General features: G+C 58.3%; 1 protein-coding gene across 1 annotated transcript; it reads right to left on the bottom strand.

Moving 5' to 3' along the window:
- Positions 1 to 1551: 1551 nt before the first annotated feature.
- Positions 1552 to 21429, bottom strand: LDBPK_355080 (hypothetical protein, conserved; the record flags this gene model as incomplete). Its single annotated transcript, XM_003865037.1, has 1 exon — positions 1552 to 21429. The coding sequence occupies one exon, from the start codon at positions 21427 to 21429 to the stop codon at positions 1552 to 1554; it is 19878 nt and encodes a 6625-aa protein (XP_003865085.1).

The following is a 21429-nucleotide window of genomic DNA, read 5'->3' as shown; positions in this document are numbered from 1 at the left end:
CTAACCCTAACCCTAACCCTAACCCTAACCAGTACACCAGTACACCGTCACGCCCCCGTCCTGTTGGAGAGGGTGTCGCTGTGCAAGGAATCAGTGGAGAGAAAAACCCTAACCCTAACCCTAACCCTAACCCTAACCCTAACCGTCCCCGTACATGTACCCTTTTTTCGATGGTGGCGGTCGCCCTGACTTACGAGTGCTCTTCTTCACGCGAATTTGACTAGGACACATGGTACTGCTTCGCGTGGAGGTAGCGAGCAGGAGGCCTTTCGCAAGCAAGTCCATGTTGTGTGCGACCAGAACAAGGCCCTCAACGCATGCACTGCCCACGTCGAGATCTGCGCACCGGTGTGGGAGGATGATGAGCTCCCCAATAATAGTGTGCATGTCAAAATAGATATGAAAGGGTGGAAAGATCGTTATATTATCTCAACAAGGGGCTTGTGGACGAGCCCCGCCAGTGATTTGTTGTGGGTTGAAAGGATCCTCGCTGTATTCACCCCAGGGAGGTGTAAGGAAAAGGGGTTCACAACATTCTGCGATAGGGCGACGGCTTCTTCTACGATTGAGAAGAGTTTTCCCCTCACCATGAGCTCAAAGATGGAATCGGTTGCGTTGGGGTGAAGCGTAGACTAAAAGTGTCGGATAAAAGTACAGGGAGAGAGAATACGGTACGAGGCGCAAAGAGACAACGCATTCTCGGTGTCAGGAAACCAAGGTGGAAGTAAGAACCGATATAGCATACCAGAGGAAAGTGAGAGGGAGCGCATCAGGAGCAACAGCATGTCATTGCAGACAACCACACGGCCTCCTCCTCTCCCTATGTGCTGCCCGCATACAAAGGTGTCGGCCGAAGCGCAGAGTGGGTTAGCCACCAGCGCCAAAAGAGTCGCTTCCCCGCTGTCGGATGGACTGCTGAATCTCTGCGAGGGTAAGCTCCCATCTCTGAATGAAGCGGGGATGCAGCTTGCAGGCACGGCGTGTTACAGTCGTCACACTTCTACCAAGTTTCGTCGATGGGGACGAATACGCTACTCTTGTATGCGCTTTGCTTCATTTCCTTGTGGTGATTCACGCACACCAACAAAAGACGCAGAGCCCGTTGTCGGCAGTGCCCAGCAGTGGAGGCACTTGTCAAGGTCACCACAGTACAGCAAAGAGTCCAAGCAAGAGACACGCTCACACAAAAAGAAGAAACAGGGAAGCCGACGCGAGCAAGGCAGCTTCCAACAAACAGAAAATAAAGAATGTTGCACAAGCACAGGCGTGGATAATAGAAGAAAAAATGACAGTGAAAATATGAAACGTCACGAAGGATCGTACTCACACGTCAATTGCAACGATAAAAAAAAAGATGGAAAAATGCTCACCGTGAGACAATCAACATGGATTTCGAAAGGAGTTCTGATGTGCTACACGCACAATGACGATAACGTAAAGTCGCAGCAGCGCGCATTGAAGGAAATACGCGGTTGTCCACATGAGCAACAGCACCAAAAGAAAAGACGACAACGAAAGCAATGGCAGGGGTCAAAAAATAGCCGCAGCATTTCAATCGATGATAAGATGTTCGCGTGCCTGACCGTCCGCGTCGATCGCCTTGCACTGTCGTACGGCGTACAAGAGACGCTCCTTCATCTTTTCTGCAGATGAGTAGGAGGGGAGGCGAAGAGCGAAAAAGCAGGTGCTGCTCGTTGGAAGTGTGTCCTTGCTTCCGTTGTGGGTCACCTTGATCTTCGTTTTGAGTGGAAGTCGCGACTGGCCGGTGGTAAAGCGAAGGAGCAAGGTGCGATCCTCGTCCGTCATGCTTTCGAGAACGGATAAAAACATGCTCGCATCGGCGGTAGAGAGCTGGATATCGCACTTGTTGTAGAAATCCGCAAAGGTGAGCTTTGGAGTGCCGCAGATGAGCAGCTCCACCTTCTGCCACCGATAGGCGTGCAGGGTGTACAGTGGGAGGACTTGGTCAAAGCCTTGCTGGATGTAGCCGATCGCCTCCTCAAAGCGGTGGATCTCGCTCACCATGATGCGGCGAGAAAGCAGGCGAGCACCATCCAGAGTCTCCGGTGGAAGATTCTCGTCGAGGAGGAACTGCTGGTTGTCATCCACGATGGCCTTCCACACTGCTGTGATACCAGGGAAGCGCTCCTCCAATTCCTCGTGGGTGCGCATCATCAGCTCCTCCGGCTGGAGAAGCTTCGCGATGTCCGCGTCGAACGCGGACAGGTCTTTGATGGTGGCCTCCTCGCCGAGCAACAGTTTCCAGAAGAGAGGAGGCAGCTCCACCGCCAGCACATCTTGTGTGAGGAAAAGCGACGCGAGCAGCTTCCCGAAGAACTCCAACATGAGGGGTATCTGCGCGCTCTTTATCAGGGCAACATTCGGCATAATCGCCGTCACGTCACCGCGCCCGCAGTTCACGAAGAGCGGGTTCAGCTGGCACTGCTTGCTGGGGTGCGTCGTCATGATCTCCGTGGCGAGCTGAGATAGGACGTCACGGTAAGGGCCACCGGCGTCGGTGGAGCCGAAACCGGCGAGCTTCACAGTGAAGATGGGCGATACATAAAAGATGTCGATTGTTGCCTGCTGAAGCTGCAGATAGAGCTGCCCAAACACCGAGCGCATCAGTGTCTGGAATGGGCCGGTGGAGGTCGTGGGCTGTGCCTGCATCGTGTGGATCGTGACTGAGACCTTCTTGCCCTGCATGTTCTGGAAGGGTGCCATGATGCGCGTCTGAATCTGCTCCTCCGTCTCCCGGGAGCAGAGGTTCTTGAGGACGCCGAAAATGTCGAACAGCTCCGTGCGTCGGCGCAGGTTGATGAGCGGAGCAAACTCAGCCGTCAGCTCGTCTAGCTTCTTTAGGCGCACGAGGTATGGCGTCAGTGGGGCAAGCGACACCCTCTCGGCAAAGGCGCCGGCATTCAGCGCTGATGACACCTGCGTGAAGCTGGCCAGCTCGTGACTCGCCACAGTGGTCTCGCTCACGACCCGCGAGACGATATCGGCGCTGCTGTGCACGTTCAGGACGGTCTGCGCAAACAGGTTCAGCTCCGCGTAAAACTCAAACGACTGCGCCGGCGTCTGGTCTTGCTCGTACGGGGCCCGGAGAATCTGCTCGTAGAGACGGGATACAGAGAGCGTCTGCGGCCCTGGATGAAATGACTTGAGGTCGACTGTGGCGTCATCAGAGTACTCGGCGGAGAAGAAAGGTAACCCAATGACCTCCCTCTCTGTGTCAAACTTGGTCTCCCCTACTGTAATGCCGGCACGCTTGAGCTCAAAGGTGATCTTGTGGTCCCTGTAGTTGGCGGTCGTTATCAAATCGTCGCCAGCGTTGACGCGGAGGGCTAAGCCTTTCATGGACTTGGTGTGGTTATAGCACAGAAACACCGCCCCAGTGCGCCCATCTACGAAGTAGCCAAAGCACGGCAGGGATTCATCCTGCTGCTGCCGCGGCGTCGCCGAGTTCCAGCCAACGACGACGGAGCCGCGCCGGTTGCCGTTCATCCGTACCGTAAAGGACATACTGCTATCCGGGTGCCGGCCCTCCTCCTTGAAGACGCCGATTGCGCAGGTCCTGTTTTCGGCGTCGATTACACGCTTCATGACCTCGCACCGCATCGTGTGCTGCGAGCTCACCTCTGCCACCATTGCGGAAGGAAAGGGCAGTGGCGGGTCATGAGTGATGGCGCGCACGATTTCGCGGGCGCAACAGACCAGCTTGTACGGTATCTCTGTGGGAACATCTCGGTACGGGTGCTCCGGCCGCTCACGCTGGTAGCGCTCGATCAGGTCGGCGATGAGTGTCACACCGGTTTGCACCACTGCCGAGCCCATTCGCTCTCTCCGGCACAGGGAGGCCATCATGTCCGTCAGCGGACGGAGGTGCGCGGAGAGCACGTGGTGAGACGGAAGCGGCACGCGCCCGTCAGCCAACAGCTCCTGCACGCAGTGGAGCGCCGTGTGCCGCGTCGACCGCGTGTGTACCGTCGCAGCCCTAAGCAGAATGAGAACAAGCGAGCTTCCGAACGCGTTCAGAATTGTGCGTCGGAAAACGTCATTGCGCATTAGAGACGCGATGACATTAATGCCGGCATCCACCTCTGCCGGCACCTGCATCAGGAACGGTGCTGATAATTGCGCTACACACTGAGAGACAAGCCGGAAAGAGCCTTGCTTGATCTCGCCATCCAGGATGCGGGCAATATCCGGGTGTTTGCGCAACGCCGTGAGCGAGAGAAGTCGGAGAAACTGCGGCTGTGCAGCTGTACGTGCCTTTTCCTGAGACAGAAGCGTTTTCTCGAGCAGCATTCTCGCGTACGTCACCATGAGAACTCCCATCTGCTTCTCTGTGGACAGGTTCACCTCTTGTTTGGACGGAAACGCTCCACGCGCCGAGTGGCGGCACACGGTGCCGACCGTCAAAGATGTGTTCGCTGAAAGCTGTGCCAGAGGTGTCTCCTCTAGCACTCTCTTGAACACGGACGCAGTCATCTCACCACGTATTTGAGAGGAGCAGACCCTCCACTCCAGCACATCCAGCTCGGATCCTGGCGCGTGCGACACAAAACCGAGCTGCACGTCAGACGAAAGGACGCTTTCCTCAATGAAAGGGTGATAGACGGTTCCGTCGCTGCTCAGCACGACCACTTCACGCGTCTGCAGGTTGATGTCGAGCCACACAAACACCTCTCGCACTGCGGGGTCGAATAGACGGCTGCGCAAGGATTTGTAGGAGCCGTGCAGCAGCCGAATCGGGTTCGCCGAGCCGCTCTTGCAGTCGAGCTGCAGGTCCATGGGCATGCGTCGAGGAAACTGCAGCCGCAAGTGCACACGATGCCGCTCGGCGGTGGTGAAGCGCGGCGACGACACCACCGCGCTGCAGTTGATGCCCCCCGCCACCTGCCATGCCCCGCGCGCACCGCATAGTGCAAGGGACGAAGATAGGCACGTAAACTCAACGAGGTGCCGGACCGACTTCCACTTTGCCTGCTCGCGCAGCTCAATCAGGAGCGGCGCTTGCGGGATGGCGTGCTGCACCGCCACGTTCGGCTGAGCCTCGCCGGTCTTCATCTTCTCCCGCACAACTGTTTCGCTCTCTCCTGGGCACCGAGGCGGGCAGACAAAACGCACCTCATCCCTGCTGGAGACAAGCGACTCCAGCCGAACTAGAGACTCTGCGCCAGCACAACCTTTGTCGCGCCCCTCCAGCGCGATGAGCCCGCCGCAGGCGTGCCAAGTGGTCGCGAAGGCAGCGTTGTCGTCGGGTGGTGTGGCTTTACGGTTGGTCATGAAGAAGCATCCTTCCGCTGCAGGGGTGAAGAGCTCGTGTTCCATGGCACTGCTGTAGGCGAATAGCTGCGAGTCGCGGTGTCCGGCGTGTCGAAGCCGCGCCACAACAAAGAGGGGGCGGCACGACAAGGACGCTTTGAGCCGCAGATGTACGCGATCTCGAGTCGACGTCACGTATCGGAGCGCGTCATCGACGTGCACAAATCCGCCACAGCTGCGCGCACCAACCAGCGAGTCGGACGGCGATGCCGTCGTCCGCCGAGTCACCTCATCCGTCGTCGGGATATGATCCATAACAAGTAGCACCGCCGCCCCGGCCGCCTTCTGCCATAACGATAGGGTGCAAGAGGACGATATGGGCTCCGAGATGAACACGCTACCACCACTGAGAACCGGGTGCGTCACGCTGCACATCGACGATGGCGCTCCAGTATCCGTGTCATGGGTAGGAAGGAGAAAAAAATGCAATGGGCGGCACGGGAACACGCGGCTGCTGAGATTGTGTTGGCGCAGTAGTGTGCGACGTCTGCGCAGGCCCTCAGCGGCAAGGAAGCGAACAAGTGGATCAGCCACCTCTCGCAGCAGTCCCGGCCGGACGGAGACCACGTCGGGTGCGCGGCACCACACGAACTGGCTCGGCGCCACAAGTGTAAGTACGTTATTCCTGTCGGACCCGCTGCGCCGAGTGTTTGGTGCACTAAGCACCTGAAGGCAGTACCCTGACGACGTTGGCAGCTGAGTGGCGGGGAGCTGGGTTCGGGCTCCGCCGGGAGCGCGCACGCCGCCCGGAACCTGCAAATCCGATTCGCCTTTTCTCCCCGCACTGCTGACTTGCACCAAACGAAGCTCGACCTGCTCCTCTCCCTTGCCGTCGCTGAGGACGGGCTCACAGCAGGAGATAAGGCAGCTGCGCGGTCCGTTTGATCGCATGAGGACTGTGTAGGTGATGCTTCCCTTCAGGAGTCGTTTCTGACTTTGCACCGCGACGAAAGGATTGGCGCTCTCGCTCTTCTTGCCAATCGTAATGCCAATGTCGTCATTCTCCTCCTCCACGTCTCCGGTTTTGCCTTGCAGCCCTTCGTTCTCCGAGAAGAAGAGCACACCGCTGCCGCTCGTCGTGTGGAGGAAGATGCCGACCCGCGCGCCTCCTGGCACTGTGATAGGCTCGAAGTTCTCCAGCGTCACTTCCCACGTGTCCTTCAAGGCCATCTCCTCCTCAAAAAGCTTTGTCCATGCTTCGGGGTCGCGTTCGAAGCCCATGAAGCTCCCACTGCGTGCGTAGAGCCGCACCGTCGCGACCGTGTTGGCATCTGGTATGAATGACAGCTTCGTAATGCAAATGGTGTTGTTCTTGGCGACGACGTCGAACATGATGCCGTTGTACGACCCAGAGCCACCGCGCAGCCGCGAACCCGTGCGCAGAGAAAACGTCAGGCCCTCGCCGCTGTCGCTGAAGCTGCCCTGGAATGCTACGCTTAGCTGCAGCGCGCGCGATATACTCGTGGCCTCGTCCACCATCAATTCGACGCACTCCGCGACACGGGGGTCGTGCGCAAGAAGGTGCTGGAAAGAGTGCAAGATTTGCCAGCAGGCCCACCGGTCACCAAACAAGGAGCGGACACCAGAGTCGCGCAGCTCGTGCGAGGCGTACTTGCTCTTCGGCGACAGCTGATGCACGTTCCACAGGCAGCACTGCACCACCTCCCCATGCTCGACACGCAAGTAGACGTTTCTCGGGTGGACGTGGCCATGTGGGAGCTGGTGCAGATGCCAGTGCTCCAACGCGTAGACCAGGGAGGAGGCGATCTCCTCCTCCTCCTTTACGTTAAGCACTGCGTCATAGTCCGCCAGTGAGCAATCAAACCATCCGTCTGCCATAACAGCCACGGCTTCTGCCCTGTTCAGCGCAGGTAGGATTTCGTGCTGGCGCATCACCGACAGGTGCGGCAAGACGTTGTTTGTGCTGTGAAGGTTTAGCGTCGCGTCTTCAAGAAAAAAGAGATGCAGCGTGCGTTCAACCGCACCAAACTCACGATCGAAGTGAAGCACGCGCACCATATTTGTCGCCTCCACACGTCCCACAAGCTCGTACGTTGGCGGCAACCGCACGTGTACACCAGTGCTGTCGTCGAGTGGCGACGTCTGTACAGCTGTCTCGCTCGTGCGAGCGGGAAACACCACCACCTCCCTGCGAGCCGACTTGGAAAGGTAGTCGGCAATTTCATCTACTTTGGCGTCGTTCGCCTCAGGCAACGAGCGGGCAAAAGCACCCAGCCCTGCAAGCTCCTCCAACGCCTGCGCGACACGGTACTCGAAACGCGACCGTGCTATCTGCTCGCCCCAGCAGCGCTCCAATAGCCCAGCGAGACGAGTGGGGAGCTTGCGCACCAGCTCCGAGATGAACGGGAACGTCTGCGTCGCCATGAAAAGTGGGTAGCGGCGTAGAAGAGATGGCGTGATGGGCTGCAACCAGAGGACCTTCTCCAGCGACGGCTGGTGCAGTCGTGTGTACTCCACCGCGCTAGAGAAACGCGCCAGCGTCGCGGATGAGTTGGGATGATCGAGGCGGACAAACGGCGACACGGACGCGCCGTGCGGTATGCCTTGAAACACCACGTGTGGAGACTCGTTGTCGCGCGAGATGGAAAGCGTGCCGTTGCTTCGGTCGACTATGAACAGCAGCTTGGTGCTGTCAAAAAACAGCACTCCCTGGCCGTAGGAGCCGCGCATCAGAGGAGGCAGCGGCTCCTGATTTGGCATCGAGTCCTCATCCTGGACGTCCTGCACCACCCACAGCGACCCGACGTACGTCTTGATTGCGGAGTACTCTGGAGCAAACTGAGCAAAGTCGGAGAGGGCGACCCCGGCAAAAAACCCGGAGCCGAGCGGCGTGCCTGGCTGGGAGTCCTTACGGTGAATATGCACAACGAAGGACCACACACCTGTCGCCGGCAGCGGCGACCCCATCACGGCGTCGCCCCCGCCGAGCTCGTTCACGGAGCTCGCGGTCAGGCCGTTGCGGCTCACGGTAATGCGGCTGGCGTCGAGCCTCACCCAGGCAGGCGAGTATGTCTTTGGAAGCAGCGACGACGAGGAGAGAGTTGTCTTTGCATCCGATGCAATGTTGGCACGGGGGTTGCGCCGCGTTTTTTCCGGTACGTAAAGAAGCGCCGTCACCTTTTCCGGGTCGACGCTCACAAAGCCGATCCTGTGTAGCTGCCGCTGATGCTTGCCGCCGTAGAGTTCTTCCTTCGAAATGCTGCACCGCACAATGTCGTTCGTGTCGTAAATGAAAAAGTCACCCTCCGTCGTCACACGCAGCGTGAGCACCTCGTCACTCTGCATGTTAAAGGGCTTGCGGATCCGAACGGGCAGCGGCGACGGCGCCGAGTACACCATCATCCCAGACGAGGAGACAGTGCGTCTCTGGACCTCGGAGACGTGAAGCTCAAGAAAAATCATCGTCTCTTTGCCTTTCGCCGTCACCATAAAGGCAGAATAGTGCGGCCAGTCCGACACCCCCTGCACAGAGGAGAACAGCCGCGCCAAATACGTGGTGCTGGTGGAACACAGCTGCGCCTCAACGGAGTTGTGCTCCCACATCCAGCAGTCCGGCTTCGCCAGCACTGGCGCCGTCAGTGGGAGCGGCGAACATGCCTGTATCTCGAGGAAGAGCGTCACAAACCCGTCGCGCTGCAAGCTAGCAGCGTAGCCGGCGTGAACGTTTTCAACCAGTGGAACGCTCGACTCTCCACCGCGGCAAATGACAAACGGAACAGGATCCTCGGTGAGTCCGTGTCGAGCCTCGCCATCTCCCCCCCAAAGCTGCAGGAGAAAAAAGTGGGCTGGGGCCTCCTCGGTCGCTTCCGCGATTGCCGAAGCAGCGCCGCTGGTGACAAACTGCACGGAAAACACCTCGTTCGTCGTCGAAAGGCGCAGCGCGACTGCCGCGCCGGCAGCGGGGTGAAACACAAACGGGCACAGTAAGCCCCCGCCCTCGCTGTACTCCTCCTCACTGAGCAGAAGTGCAACAGGAATCGAGAAGACGACACCGCGCGGTGCCACGGACGCCTGAACCTCCGGCCTGTCCTTTGATGCCGCATCAACCGGCATCAGCATCCCGTCCTTGCCCCAGGCGCTACCCACTGCAGCCACCGCTGCCTCTATCGTCTCCTGAATACTTAGCCCCGACCGTGTCTGTTGCAGCCCGTTCGCAACAATCTCAACCGCCCTTGCCTCCTCGGAGAGGATGGGCATGTGCTCGGCGTTACAGGCGGCGCACACCTCCTGAGTGTACATCCAACCGCACATGACACACTTCGTGATGGGCAGGAGTCGCTTCGCAGGTACGCTGAATGGTACGGATGCATCACGGTGTCGCACGAGAGCCATCCCGTCGGGCCGCACGCCAGACTGCAGCTTCACAAGCGCGTTCGACTCGGCGCTCTGCAGGTCGGTCAGCAGCGCGATGTCGCCCTTCGCTAGTGGCACCAGAAGGCTGCAGTGGCCTCCCGCGATTGGGATCGTGACGTTGATGTTGCGCACCTCGCCCGAGTCCCGTATCAGGGATGCAAGCATGTTCTCGGCACCCATCAAGTCTGCGAGCGAATCCATCGGTGACGTGGCGAGCAGCGAAGTTGTCTTGAGCAGCTGCTCATAGGAGAAGTTGCCGGAGTGCCCAACGCTAGACAGCTCGACGTACGACATCAGAGCCACCAGCATTCGAGTAACAAGAAAGCCGCGGACGTACGGGAATGTGGCATGCTCCATCGCGTCGGTATTCTGTAGTGCGTACGTACGGTACGTGATCCGTCCACGAAAAGCGCGTGGTTCGAGTGGAAGCTCAACAAAAGGGGACGACGACTCGCTTTTCCGGCCAACGTACACGGATAAGATGCCGTCACTGTCGAACTCGTCGCGGATGTCTCCGACGTGGCCGTCGCTGCTGTTATAGAAGCGAACGCCACAGCTCGACGACGTGTTGATGAAAATCGAGTAGACCTGGTTGGCACGCATACGCAACATCAACGGACCGACTGAGAAGGGATGTTTATCCACCACCGCCACCTCCTTTGTTATCACCTCGCGCCACTGATGCGGCGCCCTCTCCGCCCCCTCCATGCTTCCCTCCCTCCAAAAAATCCGCACGGTAACGCAGTCTGACGTGGTCTGCGAGATGCAGAAGACTTGCTCCAGCGTTATTTCCTTCTTACTGCGCAGGTCGAACATGATACCGTTGTAGGACGCCGAGTTGTTTTGATTCAGATGGGCGCCGGGAATCATCGTGTGTAGCTCACCCTCCAGTACAGGCCTGTTTGCCTCACACGTCACGTCGCCAAAGAACCCGCTCACTGCAATAAGGTCGTTCTTGCGCTCGTACAACGGATCGCTGCTGCTTAGTAGGCACAGGTGCGGCGGCGCGCCCACGCCCTCGCTCTCGATGTTCTTCAGCAGCACCTGGAACATGTATGTCCCTTGCTCCAAAGACAGGCTTGCCGGGCTCAGAACAGCCTCAGAAGCGTCGCCCTGTACCAAGAACCGCGAGTTCCAAATCCACTGCCTCTCGAGGCGGTCCTCCGGCGTGTAGAACATGGAGATGGAGCAGTGCGAGATGCCCTGAGGAACGCGCGCCGATGGGTTCAGCAGCAGTACTGGCATCGTGAACGAGATGATGCGAACCGCCAGCGAGAAAACCCGCACTCGGAACGTGACGACAATGTCCTTCGACGTTGTCAGCGGGCGGCAGATGAGGCGAAGCGATTCGCTGCAATGGCAGAGGTTCGCCTCCATAGACGGTCTGGGGAAGAGCTTGCCCTCAATCGACGGCAAGGTGGAGCCATGATTCTGCTTGTACTGAATAGTGCCACAGAACCCGCGCGGTGACATACTGAACTCCGTGAACGGATCGCTGCTTCCGCTCTTCCGTCCCAGGTACACAGAGAGAGTGCCGTCCGCGTCCAGCTCCTGGCCGATCTCACCGCTGCAGCCATCCTCCTCGCAGTAGAAGCCGATGCCGCAGTTGTGCGACGTGTTGATGTAGAAGGAAAAGGTCGTTCCGCCCTCCACGGTGATCGGAGTAAATGGGATGCTGAACTGGTGGTCAGCCGTCATGTCAATCATGTCGTCGAAGATGATCGTCCACGATCGTCCGTCGCGCTCGTGGTTGACACTGGAACCCTTTCGGAAGTAGGTCTGCACCTGATGGCACCCGGTGACTCGCGTCAGCACGGACATCCCAATCAGTTCAATCGTCTCCGATGTCTTGCAGTCAAACATGATTCCGTTGTACGATCCACGACTCTGCAGACGAAACTTCTTCTTACCCACCTCGAAGACACGCGTGATGGAGCTGGTCGGAGGCGAGATGAGGGGGTAGAGCTCGTAGTTGTACTGCTGCTTGCCTTCGTTTCGCAGAAGAAAGCACTGGTTCATGTTGACAGAGATGAGGTTCCGCTTGTCGCTGCTTTCGCACACATTCACGACGGCGCCTTGCACGCTAGCTATGGTGCCACGCTTGGATATCTGCAGCCCACCGATCTTAAATGCGACAGGGTCGCCGTCGCACAGGCCTGGCTTCTCCCTACCGGCCGCGGCCACCTGCGCGCAGAAGCGCACCGCAGACTTGTGGACGGCGAATGTGCTGCGTTTCCCGTGTTCGGATACCGATTCGACAACGGCCACGTCTGGGCTGCACACGCGCGTGATCTTGCCAAAGTGCGAAGTACCGTAAAGAGGAGGCACAATCGTAGCTGTTGTGCCGCGCGTGGACAGGTAGGCGACGACACGCAAGCGCTCGCTTCGCTGTGCATCACTAAGCTCAAGGCTCGCCAGCTCGATTCCTTGTATGTACACGTGAATTGTCGTTCCATCGTGGAAAAACGTCACCGTATCTCCAACGTAGAAGAGTGTGCCGTTGTCCAGCTTGTCCACGTGGGGAGAATACCGCCACTCTGCTTTCGTGTATGTCTGTGTGCGGTCGACAGTGTCCATCAGTACAATCGCCTCGTTGAACGTGTCCACCGACAAGGCGTCACCCATTTCGGGAAAGAGGCCGATCGCAAGCGGCGCAAAGCTGGGCTCCACGCACTCGTTGTAGGACACAAGCCCCTCCGAGAAGCGCACGACGCACGGTTCGTGTGAAAACACGAGAAGGCGAAGATTGTCCTCTTCGGCCTCGGCGGACATGCTGCCGGAGATGACGAACGGCTTGCCGTGCAGACCACTGAGGCTGGAACTGAAGAATACCGAGCTGTTCAAACAATCCACGAGCATGTTGACGCAACCGCTGCTGCTCACCTTCTCGCTTGTGTCGCACCATGTACCGCGCACACTCTTCGCCGCGCACAGATGCTCCAGGTCCGCGCGGCTCATCGGCCTCGGCGCATCAGCCAGGTTCGTCACCCCTACAAAGACCTCAGCCATGGAAAAGAGGGTGTTTCGTGAGTTGCTTTCAATGTGGAAGCACAGGAACAACTTTGTACGCATGGGCAGCATTGTCGCACTCACCGCCACGCAGTCGCCGCGGAGGCTGCACGTGGGGCCGATTTGCTGCCCGTCTCGCCACAGTGGTGTGAAGGTGTGCAAGCCGCTAAACGGGTGGCCTGGGACACCAGCTATGTGGCTGAGTCGGACGTCGACGCGGCGCTGCCCAAACTGCGGCAGCTCCTCGCTGAAGGCAAAACTCTCATCATTCAGCGCGATGCACGTGCCCCCTAGTATCTCCGAGTTCACACTTCGAATGTTTGACCACTGAAGCCCGGTGTTCTCCTCAAACTCCACATAATCGCCGGCCACAAGCGTTTCGGGGCAGTGATCCGAGACCAAGTATTCCGGAATCGTGCGCGACGTCGTGCTCACGACAAAGAACATGTCCTTTGGCCGCTTCCATAAGCTGAAGCACCATTCGCAAAGAGCCACGTTGTCCTCGCTACCGTACCACGGCGGCATCAGCCGCCGCGAGCAGGAACAGCAGGTCACCCGCTCACACGATGGATTGTTGAAGTTGCTCACCGGGTACGTTAGCCGCGAGGGGAACAGACATGAGTCGAGTGTGGAGAAAACTACGACCGATTCCTCACCACACACTACCATCGGCCGCAGGTCACAGGCGGCGGGGATGCCCTCGAACAAGACGCCCAGGTCAGTCTGCTCGCTGTTCCTTATGCGCGTGAAGGCCACTGTCCTCTCATGTCGATCGACGCGCATGAGAAGTACGTCGCCACTCTGGAATACCTTGTTCGCCGCGCCAAAGATGATGCCGGGCTCCATGCAGCAGTTCACGCTGTTCGTGGCGACGGAGTCTCGGTTGCAGAGCACCCACGCGTCTTCCCAGCTGGCGACCTCGTCCTGCGATTCCGGCCAGCGCATGCGCGTGGTGGTGAATCCAACGTACATGAGGTCATTTATCGAGGTCTGTGTGACAGAAACGGCGAGGGTGAAGCGTTGATCGAGCTGCACATTTCCACGCACGACAGAGCAGCCCTCAGCGGTGGTGACGGCGATGGAAGGGTTCGGCACGTACAGCGTTTTGGTGGAGCAGTGCAGGTCGACCGACACGGACTGGCCCGAAAAAATGACGCTCGAGTTGAAGCGGCGGTAAGGAAACTCAGCACCGCTGGTCTCTGGCGAGGTTGAAGCGGCTCTTGCCAGCTTCGGAGACGACCTCATCTGCTGCTCGGTGAGAATTCCGATAAGGTTCGTCGCGATGGCGCTGCTGAGGGACTCCTCGTACTGGCGCTCCACCTTGTGTCGTGCCCCTTCTTCGCTTTGCAGCAGCGGGGCCACGGCGGATGCCTCGTAGAGGATGCGATACAGCTCGCTCGACAGCAGTGTGGCACATGAGTGCGCGTCTGGAGCGTTGCTCTGGTACAGTGGCGTTTGAATGAAGGATGGCTTTAGTCCCTGCGGCTGCACGGAAAACAGCCGCTTGTCTTCGTCGCTGGCGAGAAACACAACCACCTTCCCGGTAACCTCGGCGATCGCGTGCACGACAACCATACCGTATGTATCGTGTTGGCAGTAGAGGTAGCTTCGCTCTCCGCCCAGCACCCCTAGCGCCACGAGACATTCGTCCAGACTACAATCGAGCTGCGAGACAGAGCGTTGCACCATGAGCGAGATTATCGCGGAAAACCCGGGGACCACATGAAGCTCCTGTAGCGTGTCAATCGCCGCGCTGCGGCGCAGACTCTCCGTCCAGTGCTCGACAGACTCGTCCGTCAGGGACGGTGGCGCAATGATTTCGCAGGAGGCGTCGTCATTGAAGAGAAAGGCAATCGGATACAGGTCGTCAACCTGGGTAATGTTCGCAAACGCGAGGCCGATCATGACCATGTTCTCGCGATAGAAGGCGATCTCGCCGTAGTCCGCGTTGAACTCCACCCAGACCACCTCATCATTGCCATAGACGCGGCGGTGGTTGTTGCGCGGGATGCAGTGCCTGCGCAGAAGAAGATGCGCCACCTGGTCCTGGTCATCTGTGTCCTGCAACACGTAAACGTCACTCCGGCTGATTAGGTTGCCCATGTTCGGAATCGACGGCTGTCCGTGAGCGAGTCCGAGGTAGTAGCACCCGCCCAGCGGGGCCCCCGGCCCCTGAACCTGCTGCTGTCGTCGTTTGATGCGAAATCCAACAAGATGCGTGCCCTTCTTTGGCAGCGGAACAGACCCGAAGAAGGTGCCCTTGCCCTTCACAACCGTGGTGCCGCCAACCCAGCGAGGCGGCTGCATAGGTGCTTCCGCCTCCTTGATGAATTTGATGCGGGCGAGGTCGACGAGCTGCTGCACAATGTCCTCAAAGGACACGAGGCCCCGCAGCGCTTCCGAGGCCTCCACCAGGTACTGGGGACGCAGTATTTTGCAAAGCATCGCCAGACACTGTGAGGCGCGTACCTTGACCCACTTGTCGCGGCACCGCGTGAGGATGGCAGCGCACAGCTGGAGAACCGTCGCGTGCGTGCGCCGGGTGACAGCGTCGTAGCGAAAGCACTCTATTACGATGGAAACGCAGTGGAGAAGGCGCGAGAGCAAGACGACAATCTGCTCGATGCGGCTGCTCTGCCCCGGCGAGCACGCGTTCAGCTTCACCATAAGTGTTATCGTCGACGAGCTGAGGAATGCTGTCGCCTTCTCGAGAAGGCCGCTGATAGCTTCGTCGCACGTCACGGAGGTGTCTTCCCCCTTCGACAGTCCCTTGTAGCACATTGTGACGAGGTAGTCTGTCGTGATGATGACCGTGTCGCACACCACACTCGGAGTGAGGTAGCGATGCCGGCAGCTGCAGTGCAACGATGCCAGGTCGAAGCGAAACGATTGTTCTTCGCCGAAGTTGACAATCACCTTCATGAGTGTGTCGTCGCCGCGCACGCTGACAAACGGGATAACCGTGGACAGGGTGGGCACCTCCGCAACCACGCCGAGAAACTCGCCGTTCAGCGTGAAGAAGACGCTGTTTGATGGGGCCATGAGCCCGCACCCGACAACGTCGCCGACCTTCCACGGATTGCATAGCTGGCGATCTTGCTTCTCCGGGCGGTGGACACGGCCGGTAGAGGCGAGTGAGAGCACGTAGTCTGCCCGCACAGGGTCGAGCGGCGAGAGAGGCACAAGGCTCAGCCCCATCGATAGTTCCGGGTTGCTCGGATGCAGCGCAAAGTCCAGCGCCACCTCGTAGTACTGCACGTCTGGAAACTCGCTGATTACTTTTGGAATGCCGTAGTTCGCGTAGTAGTCAGTCTCGCACGTCTTTGTCGGTATTCTGACGTTCGCGCCGTGTGCCTTCCAGTGCGTTCGAGCGCTGAACACAACATTGACGTTTTCCACATGCAGCCCCTGCACCTCACTTTGAACGATGTGAACGCCCTCAACAGACGTCTGTAACATTGCGTTGGGAATGACCAGACAGCGGTGCGCAAGGTCAAACAGTCCACGACTCTCGTAGTACTTGTCGGTGTCGCTGCTCGCAGATTCGAGGCGCAGCTCGCAAGCGGTTGTGAGGAGCTTCTTGAGAAAGGCAAAGATCTCTCGCGGCTGCAGGATTGACATGTCGACACCGTCCCAGGGGTGGCACAGGGTAGCGCACATGTACACCGCCTCCACGTACGGGAAGTCCTGAGTGTCGTCGAGTTTGTGCAAGAGGGAGCGCAGCGAGCTCTGCACAAACGAGCACACCGCCTTCTGCAACTCCAGCTCCCGCAGCATACCGCAGCCGATCATCTGCTCTGTGTAATGATGGTCAAAGCCAACGTTGGCCTCGCTCGCCGCCTCCCCTTGCTCACTCGCTGCGACGATTGTGGACTGAGAGAACTCCAGCCGGTACTTTAAGTGCGTCATCAAAATGGCCGACAGCATCTCCCGGTCGTTCGCAAATGACTTGCACAGGTCCTCCTGCAGCTTGTACGCCTCCGTCTGGTACACCGCCTGCTGCGTCTTGAGCACCATATCTTTACAGATGTCCTCGGTGGGCTTGTCAAGTCCGTTGATGAGGTAGTAGATGATCTTGTTTGGCAAACTCTCCTCTTCGCTCCTCAAAGTTTTGGTGAAAATATTCACCGGCGACTCATCCAACGTCCGCGAGGCCGTCTTGCGCGTGCTCAGCAGTGACCCGCGATAGTTACTCGAGAGGTCAAGCGCGTGCGCCGTAGGCATTTGGAAACTTGCCACGGTGGCCCGGCTCCGGTTCCCAACCGAGTAGGCCAGTCGCGACAGCTGGCGAGAGCCACGATCCGCCTCCGCTGTCAACGGCTCCTCCGTGTGCTGGTGCTCGATCAGCTGCCACTCGCCAAAGAGACGGGGGGTTATGTTGAAGAGCAAAAAGCGTGCCCGACCTACGATCGCCTCCTCGCGCCCTTGCTGGAGCGCCTCCAGTAGCAAAAACGTCTTGCGCTTGATAGCGTTCACACTGCTGCAAAGCAGCTGCTCCACTGTCTTCTCGTCCTCTGCGGGGAGCGAGAGTGTCTGCCACGCAAGCGCGCAACTTGCCCATCGCATGATTCCCTCCAGCCGCTTGGAATACTGGATGCGGCTTTTCTCATACAAGGCGCTCCATGCAACCGTGAGCGACGGGTCCGTCTCTTCCGCCACCGCGCACAGCTGAGCATGCAGGTCGGCGCACTCCTCTTTGTTCCCTGGGGAGAGCGGTATCTTGTTGCACTTCTGCACGCTGGCCGACAGGCCACCGCGAAGAAAGGAGTCTCTGCGGATAGCGCTGCCGGACGGCGCGGTGTTGTGCAGGTTATGCTGCGTCACCCGGATAATAATGTAGCTGAGCGCCAGACAGATATCGCGCACCCAGTCCGTCTTCTCCGTTGCCAGCTCAACTACCGTGTGCACGTTCAGTGCCACGCCAGGGGCCGGGGAGTCCAGCGTGGCTTCTGCGGCGTACGCAATCGAAACTTGCGCACCCTCCAGGAAGACGGCGTTTTGGCCCGGGTGCAGCACGTCGACAGAGGTCAGGCAGTTGTTTGTGACGAGCGAGACGGTCACCGTGCTAGAGGCGCGGTCCAATTCCGGAGAGTCCAAGAATTCCACCTTGATGCTCTTGGCATACTGTAACGAGAGGCTAGCATAGAACGGTGCTTTCAGCTGAGGCGGCGACGCCACGTAATGCGTCTCCGAGAACGAGACAAACTTCTTCCCTGTCTTACCCGGCGCCAGGCTGTAGCGTGACAGGCACTTTCGCGCGTCGTTGAGGGCCTTCAGCGCGTCCGGGGCGATGGACGAGTCAAGCTGCATATCGCACATGTAGTGTACGACGGGGAAGAGGACAATGCCGATGGAGGTTTCTTTGAGGACATCGACGTTGGCGTAGCGCTCGGCGTCCGACGGGTAGCGCTCCTCAAAACAGCGAATGATCCACTTGCAGAGGGAGCTGATCAGCGCAGCAGCGACCAGGTGCCACTGCGAGTGCCCTTGCTGCGAAAGCATTCCTAGCAGGGTGCTGAGCATCGCCTCCGATGCATTGATTTGGCGAGGTTTGCTGTCGAAGATGAGCGTCGCCTCCTCTTGGCACTCCTCCTTCAAGCGGTGCAAAAAGGTCATGAACATCTTCTTCATGTCCCTCTTGATCACGGAGGCGACAAACTGCGAGAGGCTCTCTAGCTGCAGCAGTTGGCGTACATCTTTCAAGCTGGCGCTGTCCGTGATCAGCTTTAGCTGAAAATCGTGGCTGACGCAGCGGGCCAGAATGACCTGATTGAGGTCGCCAAACACACTAGCAGCTTCCTGCAGAAACTCGTCCTGCTTCACCTTCGTGTTCAAGCTCTGCAGACGCTTGTGCGCGTCCACCACAGACCGCACTACCTGCCCAGGACATTGTCGCTCAAACAGCTTTACGTAAATGTTCAGCACACGACCGACAAGGCAAAGCAGCAGCTCAGGGCGCAGGCATTCCTTCACACTGCTTTCGATGCCGGAGACCAAGTACTCGGTCAAGTCGAGGAGACGACCAACAACAGAGAGATTCTCTCGCAGGCTCGACGACAGGTGGACGGGGCCGCTGCCTTGATCGTCGCTGTAGGTGAGCAGGTGCAGATTGGTTCGGTGCACCAGGTACTCTAGGTACTGCTTAGCCGTGATTGGGGTGCGCCTCATCACGCTCTCCACGACCTGCGCGCAGAACTGCTTGCCAACCACCATCGATGGCAAATGTTGCAAGTACGCCGCCGGCGGTGAGTTTGACTTGACAGACCGAATGCCTACGGTGTCTTGAGAGGACAGGAAAAAGTAACCATCCGTAATGTTGTAAAAAGGCCGCTCGCTCACGGACAGAAGTCCCTCTGCCTGCTCGACGACACGGCCGTCGCGGTCGATCCACGTCGTCGCCTGTGGCTCTATGATGGCGTACTCAAAGTGGTTGGTGACAATGTAGTAGTTGCCGGACGGCCTCCAGTGAACCTTGTGCGGAGAATGTCGGTTTACGGGAAACGGCCTCGGCGGGGTGTCCCAGATGACCCCCGTGCCTTGCCAAACGTAGCCTGTCTGCGGGCTGTGGAAAGAGCGCCCGAGTCCTTCATCCATCAAGAACGAAAACACAAGGAATTGCGATTTGCTCTCCGGCGTGTGCTCCAGCGCGCAGTTGCGCATGCAGTCAACGCTCTGCGCACGACTCCACAGCTGCAGAGTAGAAAGATGCGCGTTCAAGCGACCCTTGAAGAAAATAGGGGTAACAGCACCACTGGGCTGTATCAGGGCGCCGCTTTGGCTGCGCGTGTCGCACATGACGCCGTTCTTGAACACACTCCACGCCGCCGTGTCATTGGTGGACGTCAGCGACGCGCTCCAAAGGGCCCACTCTGCTCTCAGTGGCTCTCGGATCTCAGCAAAGGCGTCCTGCCCATGACGGAACATGAGCACCATGGTGGAGGTAAGAGGGTTCAGCGAGACCGACACGGAAAGCCAGTTCTTGCTCCCGGTGGTGAGATGCAGCAGCGTCATTTCATTCACCGTTCCTGTGATGACCGGGCAAAGGTAGAACTGGATGCTCAATGAGTCGCACGTCCGCGGTAGCGTGATTGTGCTCGGCGTGAGTGCTCCACTCACCTCATTTCCTGTAAAGCAGGCCTGTCTTTCAGTGGAAGTGCCGGCTAAAAAGTACGACGACACGTACTCACCATCTCCAATGTACAGAGGAAACTGAGTGGAGCCTAGAAGGTGCAACGGAGGGGACATTGTCCGGGTAAGCATTAGGGTGTCCTTGTTGATCACAAAGACCTTCCCGTGGTCGCCAAGTACACAGATCGACATATCGCTCTCGACATAAACACCTCGGCACGAGTCGGGGGCAGTGCTGCTACAGCACAGCACCTCAAACGGAGGAGTTAAGGCGACTTTGAAGGAGCGATTTTCGGTGAAAACGATGCATCGTGGAGCATCCTCCTCCGTAAACACGCAGAGGCCCGTGACAGAGGCGGGAGTACTTCCCACAGAGTGAATAAACGAGATCGTCTGCTCCTTCGGTGTGACTGTCGGGATCGACAGGCGCACGCGAACCGCACTCTTCTGCTCCACGCGTTCAACAATGCCCCGCACCCCGCGCATGTGCAGCATCGCTATCGTGTCAGGGTGGTGCAGACTCCATCGCAGAAGTGAAAAAAATACCTTTGTGTCTCCGGAAGAGAGCACGATCTTAGACAGCAATGATATCGTTGTCGCAAGCCATCTCTTGTTCACGCTTTGCCCGGCGTGCACGTTCATGTGACGAAGCAACAGACGCATGATGCGTCTAACGCCCCAGGATCGCAGCACTGCCACCTCGGTAGAGGAGCTCAGACATCGATCAACCAAGGTGTGGAGAAGGTGAAGACTCTCGTACGTGATTCCTTGCGACACGACAGGCAAGATCAACGCAACGCTGAAATCGAAAGCGCTCACGGCGGACTCCACCTCAATATTCTCGTCTTGCACTTCGTCGCTCCCTTCATTCCCAGATACATCATCTGCCTCATCAGCACATGCGCTTTCGCCTTCCCAAGCGGGGTCGAGCAGGACGTCCGCGTACGGTGTGCTGTTCGCAACACTCTGATTTGCGCCTGCTATTTCATCCCGCACGACGGCCTGAACGAGCAGAGATCGAAGGTATACGGGCGTGACACGATGGTAACGTTCTCCAAGCTGGAGAGCTATGGAGCACATGAATTGGGATATCTCATCCGTGTCACCAAACCGAGTTTCCAGCACTTCAGGGCATTTGGGTAGCTTACTATACAGCGGGTGCTCACGATTTTTCAGCTCTGAGGGGCAGAGGCACCACGCTCGGGTGAGAAGATCAGCTGAGCTGTACTTGACGAGCCCGCCAAGCGATTTCAGACCGACACGTTTCTCTTCGTTAACCGTGCTGACCTCTGTTGAGTACTTCTCCTTCAACGTAGTTTGTGCAAAAAGATACTCTACCGGATACGAGGACTCGCGGAGAGGCCGCAGAGACTCGCTGCCGATGCCGCGAGCTCTTCCTGATCGTTGGCCTGCAGACCGCTGCGCCGAGCCCTCTGCAGGTGCTGCTCGCGCGGCAGTGCTGTGCTCCGAGCTATCGGAGCTGTAGTCTTCATCGTCGCTGAGGACACGTGTTTGAGAATCCTGGTGGTCGTCGCTGAAGGCTTCATCAACATCGAGTTCTGAGAAGTCGGAACTCTGTGACTCCAT

The sequence above is a fragment of the Leishmania donovani genome, chromosome 35, assembly GCF_000227135.1.
Source record: "Leishmania donovani BPK282A1 complete genome, chromosome 35".
NCBI lineage: Eukaryota > Euglenozoa > Kinetoplastea > Trypanosomatida > Trypanosomatidae > Leishmania > Leishmania donovani.
This window is presented reverse-complemented; position numbering and strand designations above follow the sequence as displayed.